Source organism: Pagrus pagrus (assembly GCF_965226575.1).
Source record: "Pagrus pagrus genome assembly, chromosome: 19".
NCBI lineage: Eukaryota > Metazoa > Chordata > Actinopteri > Spariformes > Sparidae > Pagrus > Pagrus pagrus.
Genome location: NC_140203.1, coordinates 25,936,194 through 25,947,582, shown reverse-complemented (window position 1 = coordinate 25,947,582; position 11,389 = coordinate 25,936,194). Strand labels below are relative to the sequence as shown.

Genomic DNA, 11,389 nt, shown 5'->3' with positions numbered 1-11,389 from the left:
GTAACCTTTCTGTCTTGCTCATTTACCACTTTATTTTCTTCAGCTCTTCAGTTTTGTGTATTCAGTTTCATTTTTTCGGTCTTCAAATGAACATTTCATGATATACAGTTAATTGTTTAATTTACTTTTCAGTTTTTTAAATCATATTTTTTTCAGGTTGGTGAAGAGTGTCACAAATGTCCCATGCAATACATTTACTTTAAAGTTGTGTACATGGGTACAAATGAAATGAGTGCTTACCCAGCCCGCATTGCAACGTTCATTCAAGGTCGAAACAATGTTGTGGATCAAGGTGCGCTCAGTTAAAACCTTGTTTGCAGTTGGATCAACATACAGTAACACTGACTGAATCTGAAGCACATACAAATGAACTCGAACAAAAAATAGTATTAAAGTTGAAACAAATGCAAAATAGAAGTATTTTCACAAGTGGTCTCTTTCCGATCAACTGTAGCCTGCTTATACATACGATCTCATACTGTAGGCCATAGCCTATATAAATAATAATCATTGTGGTTGTTTTTTATTTTTCATTATTTTTGACATATGCATTCAGATTTTTTAAGTGGACTCGTGGTCTAAATGATAACGACATGCTGATGGTCCACAGATATCCTGGATGTGAGGTGTATCATTTGTTTCCTTTGCCGATGTCCCAGGTGGAGAGCTGACCTGTGCGAATGTAGTGAAATAGATGTATACAGACCTGATCTGATCACACGTGGTGAGGACATACGACACGCACACACTGGTCAACTCTCGCTGCCTAAATATGGGCAACATCCAAGTGCGGATCCACATTGAAAAAAAAAAAAAAACCAGTATGGGGCTCGTGCAGCTGGTATCCCATCCTCGAGCTCAGCGAGCAGCTTACACAAGCCCTAGCGCGCGCTCCTATCCACATCTGCCCCCGCTACACACCGGTGCCTGTCTCTGTCCGGATAACTGAAAACACTTCTCCTTCTGCTGAGAAAACACAAACTCAAGAAACATGGAGGCCATCAAGAAGAAAATGCAGATGCTGAAGCTGGATAAAGAAAACGCGATAGACCGGGCAGAGCAGGCTGAGGGGGACAAGAAAGGAGCAGAGGACAAATGCAAACAGGTACAGTAATAACCCATGTGCACTTCATGAGCAGCTTAATCAGTTTGTCACCTGAAATTAAAGGAAGTACTGTTTTTAGAGGCTTTTGCTGTTTATAGGAATGTCTTTGGTTCTAGATCTTGTGAAACGTAGCCAAATATAATGAAGCACTTTTTCTAAACAATATATCAAATATGGACCAGGCTTTAAGAATGACAACTTAAAAAGTGAAGTCAAACAAACAGGAAATAAGAAAAATTCCAAGTTTGTATGTTAAGTTTGTAAAGAGTTTTAAGCAGACTGAATGTAAAACAGCAGCTTATTCACAGGCAGTGAGTTCAAACGCATGCTGGATTTAACCAGTCTGATTCTTTGCACCATCAAGTGTGAGCTGAGGAGCAGGGAGGGTGGCTATAGAAAAATCACTAGGATCCATTAAACCAAGACTATAGTCTAACTCCTGATAGGTGAGAGACCAAAGTCTTCTGCCTTTTTTGAACTCATAAGAATCAAAGCGCCTCACAGTTTTGCTGCTACAGCCTTACTTGGTCTGGTATGACCACAGGTAGTTGAGTAATGAAGTCACTGAGTCACTTTGCTGACTATTCTTTTTTTGCCACTTCTCTTTAGCATATACCATTAACTCAAAGTTGTGGCCACTGGCCGGTGTTCAGCCAAAGCTATATAGTCTTGCCTAAAAGGTGATGAACAAAATCTTAGGATGCTCACTTAAATGCACATGTGACCATTCCTCCTCGTTTCAGGTGCAACCTAGTACATTATAATGAGTGTATTGTCTGATATTAGTTTAGTACAGATACTGTACATTGTAGCAGCATATCTACCAATATGTATCCAAGAAACTGCAGTACAGAAATCTGAGAGATCATTGAAAAGTTGATGCAGTTTGTCTGAGGGCACTGACAAGTTTATTTTTTACACAATTCTTTAAGAACAAATTTGTATTTTAATACATTTTTGTTGCCATGTAATGCTTTTATTAGATAGTGGACAGTCCCTGGCTGTATGTGAACCGGTACATTGCAGAATGGTCGGCTCCTTAGACCAGGCCTATTCAACTACTTTTTTAGAAGGGTCAGATTTGAAAAAGTGTCGAGGGGGCCAGACATTTGTAGACATTTAGATAGGGCCCTATGAATCTCTATTAATCTACTGTATTAATGTTGAAATGTTGCCATTTTTTCACAATGTCTGATTTGACAACAGAATTGACTAGAAAAATCCAAATTGTCACTCTGTTCAAACAGTACCAATGATTTTCCTTGTGGAGGATGGGCCACATCAAACAGCTTCAGATTTATTGTCATTCAGTTGAACATAATTTTGGACTCAGCTATCTAAATAACTGTGGGCTGTCTTTGTAACAATGGTAATAGATATTAATAATGTGACCTAGGGGCAGCATACTGAAAAGAAGATGAGTCCTTATATGAAACCTTGTGGTACACCATATCTCACAGAATTAATGAAGAATGAATATATACAAGGCCAGTGTCTTATCAGAGAGGTGAGAAGGGAACCACTGGAGGGCTGTATCTGTGACCCTCTCATTTTTCTCAAGACAAATTACTTGAAATGTCTACTGGATCAAAAATAACTGAAATGACAAGACTTCCACAGTCAGTGTTTGGCGACAAAAGTGTTGCACTTAACTTTACAATTCTTATTCTTGGCAATCACAGTCCATGAAACCACATTGTTGTCTTCACTGCACAGAATGGCACAAATTGAAGACACAGGACTGAATGTGTGTTATCTCATGTTGTAAATTGTCACATCATATAGTAAAATGTGATACAGCAGCATATGAACCTTTATGTATTTCAGCAATAAAACAGGAAATGCAAAAACTGCAAAGTAAATTGGAAAGGAAGCTTTGACCTGATAACCTGTTAGCTATTGCATACAATAAACAAAAGGAATTTACATAAAGCTTTAACGTAATATTGTCATAGCCTCCGAATGGTGCCACCTATGGTTGATACTGTTAAAAACCATTTAGAAAGAACTTGATTTCATGTCCCTGGAAACAATTGAGGTCTAACTCTAGTCATACAAGATGTGATAATGGTATATTTGTCAAGGAACATACTCTATGACCCAAGACTGTGACAGCTCAGTAAGTAGGTCTGAGGTGGACATTTGGATTCAGCCATATTCTGACCAACCAGTGAACATCACATCATTCAGTTCATGCAATATTTGCTAAATGCTAAATCCTGCCTGCTAAATCCAGCAACAGTTTTCAATTTCAAATTTATAATTTCACAAAATATTATGTCCTGATGGACATGAAAATGTATATACATTTGGACAAATATTTTTTATATCACAAAATACCTTGAAACCAGGATATCACTGTAACCCTAATAGGATTGGGCGATAGAATAGAATTGTACCAGACACGTTCATCCAGCCCACATACTGCATGGAATGATGGCACTTGGGTGTTCCACTCTTGTTTGACGGATCTGAGCCGCAAGCAGGGCATACCATGGCCACATCTCAGGTAAAGCCTAGTTTATGCTTCTGCGTCGCGGCGACGGCGTAGCTACGTCGTCGACCCTACGCCGTCATTGAGCATTCGAAATTCTGCGTCGAGGGAACGCGTTTTTCTGCAATTCACCGCCAAGCCGCTACCACAAAAACTTTAAAAATGGCGGTGTTGTTATACTGTTGACCGGAAAAGCAACTGCCGGAAATGACGTTCTGAGTGGACCAATCACAGTCCTTGCCGTTCGCGTCTCGACGCGTCGACGTGACGCGTAGTCAGGATTTTTTGGAGGCGCACGTCAGGCTACGGCGCAGGGTCCGCGTAGGGGTCTGAATAGAATAGATTGTAACTGTGGCCCAGATTTGGGCCAGTTCTATTCGATCCGCTCTTGGCTGTCATGTGGCCATGGTATGGCCTGCTTGTGGCTCAGATCTGGCAAACAGAAGTGAACCACCCAAGTGCCATCATTCCAAATGGTATACAGTATGGGCCAGATGAACATGTCTGGTGTGGGCCAGATCTGGGCCACAACAATTTTAGTATCTGGGATAGTAATGGCATGAATTAACGAAACACACCTGCAACCAATGTAACTGAGTGTCATGGCTACACCTAACTGATCTGGCTTAATAAGAAAATAAACGGGACCTTGAGACGTAACTATAGTGCACTGAGCAGCAATAAACTTCCTTTCATTTTCCCTCCAGCATGTCACAAATTGCAACAACTGCTGCTTTACGGTATGGACGATGGCATCGTCTAACGGCCCAGCCCTGAACCCTAATAGCAACCCTCAACAATGCATCTATTTACAGTACATGGCATTTGTTCCCAGAGGATCCCAGCTTGGAACCATTACAATGCCTGCACAATAACCTCTCTCTGCCTATGAGCATTAAATATGGCCATGTCTATTTCTGTGTACCCTCTAAAGACCCCCACCTTCTTTGAATTGTTGCTCCTCAGAGAAAGACAGTCAAGGCTGTTGGTTTAGGAGTTGCCACAATGCCGACTGCAGGATTAGGACTGCTCTAGGCTATTTGTGACTGAGAGGCCTTACATGGCTACAGGCTAGGAGAGACTGTCAGAAGTGATATAGAAAGGACATTTGTCCCAGGGACATTGTGGTAGGGCCACATCACTGTCATTTACTCTCAGCTTTTTATAGTCCTTGAAGCTGTTGTTTCAAATAACAACTTGCTCAATCTTTGGAAATGAGTCATTGGATAATAAAAGACTCAAGTCCAAAGGGAAGGGTCTCATCTCATTGTGAACAAGAATACGCACAGCATTGTAGCTTGTTGGATTGATATTTTCTTCTCTCTACTGGAGTGTCCTAAATCAAAAGGGTTCAGAGATTTCCTGTATATGATTCGGTACGAGATGGGGTTGGGAGCAATACACATGTGTCTACTGTATATTTGATAGAACTGAAACAGCAAATATTTGAATTCACTGGTTGGTGATGGAATTTTGTCAAATGTAAGTGACATTCTCACATTTAACTATTAACTGTTCTATTAAATCTTCAAGGGCACTAGGCCAGGAGGGGACAAATTGTTCTATGAAATGAGCCTTTAAACCTCACTTGACTGATTTTGGTACCAGAGTGAGCAGGTTACCAGAAACATTAGAAGCCTAATGATCTGTATCGCATGGTCTTAAGTGCATGGCACAAGGTCATTTAGGGTGTGTGTCCAAGCACACAGGGGTTGTATTTAGTGTCCTAATTAATGGGTGTGTTTTGTGCCATTTCCCATTCTCTGTAAAAGTCAGGTGTGCCTACACCTGCCTCATTGCTATTTAAACAGCAGCACTCATCTTCACTGAGGATCAGGCCTGTGGTCCTTGGCCGGGTGACCTCCTGACTCCGCTGTCTCCCAATCCTCTGTCCCATCAACAACTGTGTTTGGCTGCATTTCAGCGAATGCACCGATATGTTATAAGTTTATTTCTGTTTCGTCTGGAGAGTTTCCTCTGCCCTGTTTTAGCAGAAAGAAAAAGTGCCATTGACAAACAAACACCTGGTCTATAGTCAAACATGCAGTATTTTTCCTCCTATTTAAAGGGCACAGTATTCAGATTTTTTAAACCTTATTTTTTGTTATTTCACCTGTATTTTACCAGGAAATCCAATCGAGATCAAGATCTCTTTATCTTTTAAGAGAGACCTGGCCAAGGTTATAGCTGTATCAAAGTCATAACGTAATAAGATGCAACATATAAAACACAATATAGTGACATCCACAGTAAAATAGGAGAACAGGTATTCAATCACAGTGGCCTTTCAGGAAAAATAACAACATGCTTCCTTCACCACATTTCTAATGATGCACTTAAAGGTGCAATGTGTAAGAATAGGCCTCTTGCAAATTCATTCTCCAAACCAGTAAGGGTCAGCACATCACCATCAGTATCACTTACTGCTGCTAACTGTAGCTGCCATTAGTTAGTTAGCTCAGTTAGCTATGCAACTGCAGCAGTCTAGCCTGGAAGCTTGGAGCAGTGGGGGAGTGTTGGTGTTTACACTGCTGGAACAGGAGCTGTGGGCCATGATGGGCCAGCTAGTTAGCATGCTGTCTTCAGTAGGTATCTCTGCAACAATATGTGGCCGACAACATCAAAACTTATTTTTTCACATTCTGTTGATAATTTTAGTTGTTTTTTTAAATGTTGTCAACCATGATTCTTACGCAGTGATTAAATTAATCAATGGATGTACATATGTCTAGTTTCAGATCTCTTCTCTTTGCAAGTTATTCCATGACCAAGGTGCATAGAATAAAATTGCAGTTTTCCCTAAATTTGTCAAAACCCTAAGTATATTAAAAAGCAACCATGTGGCGGAGCGGAGCTGGTAACTCACAGGTCAGAGGTCATTTGAAAGTTTACCCAGTAACGCTTTATTCACATAGTAAGATGCGCCTACATAGGAGAGTTCACAATGCACCTACACTCTGCTTTAATGATTAGAGAGCCTGCTTCAAGTCTTTCAAATGTTTTCACGCATGCAGTAATGTCACTGCAGTAAATATCATGCCACATTTAAGCAGCGAAACTAAAAGCTTCAGTTATAAACTTGATAGGACAGAGGACTCATTTTGATCATGCTCAGAATTAAACTTTTAGACTACTCTGATGGAGCTCAGGATTTATCTGGAGGACAGCTGCTTCATTCCAAACAATTCCACTGTATGTACCTGAACAAAGAACATTCATTTACTTTATATCCTGACAACCCCTGTCAGTCAACAAGACTTCAATAAACAATTAAGTTAAGATGCTTGCCTCATGCGTTTATGTGCACAGTCTCTTTCTTAATAAAGAGACAGACTCATCGTTCTGCCGCAGGGGGAATCACTGCAGGTAGTGTCATTAATATTTTCCTTATTAAAGATGTATTATTTCACCCATCCACTATTGATCTGAATGATGTACTCATTGGTAAGGTAAGGAAATATTAGGTTGAAAGATGGGATGATATCGAAAAGACAATGCTGACTTGTAGCACAAGAACAGATGTTTTGACCTTTTAAATAAGGGTCCAGAGCCACTCTGAACCAGCTGCACTGAGAAGAAAACCACCGCTTAGCACAGGGTATCTTCCGTTTTTTCAAATAAGTAGTATATCAATGTATGTTGCCTGTCATCATTCTGTCATTAGACCCTCACTTCAAGTAAAGAAATGGTCCCCAGAAAAAAACCCTTGTAGCAGGGAAAAACAAATGGAAGAAACCTCAAGAAGAGCCACAGAGGAGGGATCCCTCCCTCTCCCAGAACGGACAGACATGCAGTAGATGTTACCTGTACAGAACAGGCCAACAAAATTACATTACAAATTACAATTGACTAAATATATGATACAAGTAGATTAAATGAGAAGATTAATTCTTTATGGACATATGAGTCAAAGACTATTTCCAACTATCTGATATATTCTGTTTCTGTGTATGTGTACTGTGTGTTGGTGTACTTGGCCTGTAGCTGGAGGAAGAGCTGCTGGGTCTGCAGAAGAAGCTGAAAGGAGTGGAGGATGAGTTGGACAAATACTCAGAGTCGCTGAAGGATGCCCAGGAGAAGCTGGAGCAAGCAGAGAAAAAAGCAACAGATGTAAGTGAAGGGAGCTGATGCCAGAAGTCGAATTACTGCAGACAGGTTGCTATATTGAGACCACATTAACCTATTGTACTCAGTCCGGTGACATCTGATCACTCACACAAATAACACAGGTGTCATATTGTTGACTGCAAATGCTGTTATTCTGAAATGTTCATATATCACTACTCAAACTGTTGGACTTGTATTATTGCAAAGTTGTAAAGTTAGTCCTAGCTCCCCGTGTTTTAAGTATGCACAGACTATTTTATCACTTTATCATCATAAGTTACACTCTCATCACTGTACTCTTACATTTCACACGTCCTTTTTTATATTTACTTAAAATACAACAAAACAATATACAGAGACACTGACAAGGCAGGATATAACACAGAGAACACAAACACACAACAGAAAAAAACAAATAGACAATGGAGATTGACTGTTTCATGAAACAGACACTAAGCACCTGAGCAACAAGCAACAAACATACAACAACAGGTCAAGTTCCCAAGTGACCAGGCTCAGGGATAGTGCAGGATACCTGTCTTAAAATCATTTAGAAGCATGTTTATAATTAAAAGATCATATCTTGGGTATGAGGAGGAAACCATCAAGACCCTAGATGTGAAGATTACCTTTCACCGCCACAATTGAAAATGGGAATGTCAAAAAGCCATTCTAAACACAAATCTTTTCAGGGTTTTACGCCCACATATGCCTATTTAATTGTCATCATGGCCTTTTGTTCAAAGCTAACATGATTAAACTCTAAGAGAGTGGCCACCACTGCCCAGATCTTGAAGAACTGATGTGGCTTTTTCACAGAAGCTGTTTTGTTTGCTATCAGCATCCATCCTGAGTGATCCGGTCACAAGAAGACAAGGAGGCCCAAATAGTTATGAATTTGCTGTAGACACAGACAGCCTTTTACAAAGTTTCTCCTAACTACACAACCATCAAGACTGAGCAAATTTTTAAGGAAGTCCAGGGACATATAGAATTTGTCTATATTGATAACTGTTTACTGAATTTCTAAAATTTGACACATTTACCGTCAATGAAATGTTGTCTTCTTTCATAAATTCAGTGTGAAACAGTGTGTTCAAACCGCTGCTAAATGTTGGCAGGTAAGACTTTTGCACTTTAGATATGGAAGCATTGACAAACTGACACTTTTTACAAGGAAAGAAACAATTTAATGTATTGCATTTAATGTTGAATTTACAAGAAGAAAACAAAGGATTTTAAATTTGCCATAACTGTTTCGCAAAGGAGAATTCACAGTGACAAATATTTTGGGCGGGGCTCGTGTGCCAGGATGGGACAGCTCCCACACCACTGTCAGAAGTGTCTTTTTCAACAATAAACCCAGAAGGAGGGGTCTGGCTGCACCAGGATGGAGCTGAAGGGAAACTTTATTCCAATTTAAAATGGCCTATAAGGGTCCAGGAGAGAGGCAGAGAGGCAGTGTATGGCTCTGGTCCCAGATGAAGCATCAGTAGAAGTTAGTTAAGTTGGTCGGTTCAGGCCATTCTGCCACTGCTATGATCTGTTCAGGGTCTGTCTTCATTTCTCCACTCTCAAGGATGTAGTCTGGGGAACCCTCAGAGCTAACATGAAATTCACACTTCTCAGCCATCACAAATATTTTGTTTTCAGGAGGCTCTGGAGAACCTCGCTGACATGGAGCTGATGTTTCATAGGTCCCAAGAAAAGATCAAGATGTCATTTAGATAGACAAACACAAACATTAGCAAGACGCTGTACGATGGTGGGAGTGTTTTTGAGGTCACAGGGCATGACTAAGTAATCAACGTGGCCAAGCGCAGTCATCCATTCGTCTTTCTCTTGGCTCTGTACCAGGCAGTAAGGATTCCACAGGTCCAATATGGTAACATGGTAGTTTCCTGCAAGGGCTAAAAAACATAACTGATTCCAGGCAGCAGGTGGTTTTTCTCATAATAATGTTGTTTACACCTTGACAATTAATGCAAGGTCAAAGAGACTTGTATTTTTTTGGCCACAAAGAAAAACCCAGTTCCCCCGGGAGAATGGATGGAGTATACCTGTAGCTAGTGACTACTGAATTAAGATAAAATAGAATTCATTAAAATAGAAAAACCAGTAACAACCAGTGGGTGGTTTTACACTCCGCCTCTCTTGGGGCAGGGCCGGTTGTCAAGACGGCTGGAGGGCAAGGTAGCACCAGTTAACAGCTCAATGGTGCAGTTTTATGGCCGATGAGGTAGCAGAGAAGGAGCCTTTACTTTACTGAATGCCTCCCTCAAACCATGGTAAAAGGATGGCACTGAACACAGGTCTGGGGGAGACAATGGGGACCTCTGCAGGTGGAAAAACAGAATGCAAACAAATAGAGTGAGGTTCCATCCTATAACCTTTCCAGCTGACCAATCAATGTGGGGATTATACACCTTAACCATGGCTGACCCAGAACCAGAGGAGTTTAAGGTGAGGAGATGACAAAAAACTAAATGTGCTCACAATGATTACTGGCGATGACGAGACACACAGGACCAGTTTGGTACGTGACATGAGCCAGGAGTTCACTACAATGCACCAACCTTCATAGGGACTTTGAGAGGTTTAGTGAAATTCGAGCTTGAGAGACAAGATTCCGGTCAAAAAAACCTTGTTTGGTATCCATCCAAATTAATCAACGCTAAAATAGGCTTGAATCTGCATTCTAAACAGGGGATTAAGAGGAGAGTTTGATTTGCCCACCACTACCCCCACCGCTACTGATGAACAGTCAGCAGGTACATGTTTAAATTAACAGGAGGACACCACACAGACATCATCATCATGACGTGTACCGTCACACCTCTTTTGGATCCGCAGTGCCGGCTTTCTGTGTGAATTACACACTGGTGCGTCTTTACGCCGGAGCTGCTTGGCTCTGTGTGAACAACCAACGCCGGAGAATTGGCGAACCCCTGCTGTGGCGATAATGCCACGACTATGTGTGAAAAGGGCTAGTGTTTGTTGTTTATTTCTCATTTAAACTAAGAAGTTTCATTTTGTACTCACTCAGCCATTGAACATTCTTCCTATAGCCTTCTGGTTCATCCACGTGGTCTAAGCAGACTTTAGGCAGGCAGCAATGTTCTTGGAGAGTAGTTGCTTTTTCCTTGCTACCCTGCCCATCCACCATTCTTTTTCAGGCCTTATCTGATAGTGGACTGTTGTTGAACATTGCCATTGAATTGCAATGGATTAGCCAATGCAAGAAAACCTTATAGATCCCTAAATGTTATCCTGGGTTTCGCCACTTTCCAGGCATATTTCCCAATGTATAAAAATCCCCAGGCTGTGAGAACGTGCATACTGGTACATATCTTTAACACCATGTGTACCATGCACACAGTCTTTTCAGTCTGATTATTGTGATGTTGTGAGTTGGCAAAAAATTATATGAAAAGTGTGATTTAGGATGACATTTTATTCAGAGCTGTTTTTTTTTCACTCAATTGTGTCAGGATTACATCTATAGTTTAAAAACCTTCACTGTAATTACAGTGCTGTGCGGGTTGTTACCATTGTTTTTACTGTCTTCTGTAAATATGTTTGGCAGAGATGATGTTTGTGATTGAACTCATAAGAGCTGCGCTCACATCTCTGACCCAACACAATAACATTACAACAGCAGAAATGAAAGTGATCACAACACT

At 40.7% G+C, this 11,389-nt stretch overlaps 1 protein-coding gene across 4 annotated transcripts in view; it reads left to right on the top strand.

Annotated features, from left to right (window-relative positions):
• Positions 1 to 840: 840 nt before the first annotated feature.
• Positions 841 to 11,389, top strand: part of tpm2 (tropomyosin 2 (beta)) — a 33,415-nt gene continuing 22,866 nt past the window's right edge. For 2 of the 4 annotated variants that reach the window (XM_084383418.1, XM_084383417.1), the window contains exons 1-2: positions 841 to 1,105; positions 7,584 to 7,709. In XM_084383418.1, coding sequence (XP_084239544.1) covers positions 992 to 1,105; positions 7,584 to 7,709 — 240 coding nt within the window. In that variant the 5' untranslated portion in view covers positions 841 to 991. The remainder of the gene's footprint in view (positions 1,106 to 7,583; positions 7,710 to 11,389) is intronic. The other 2 variants (XM_084383416.1, XM_084383415.1) reach the window with 1 other exon arrangement.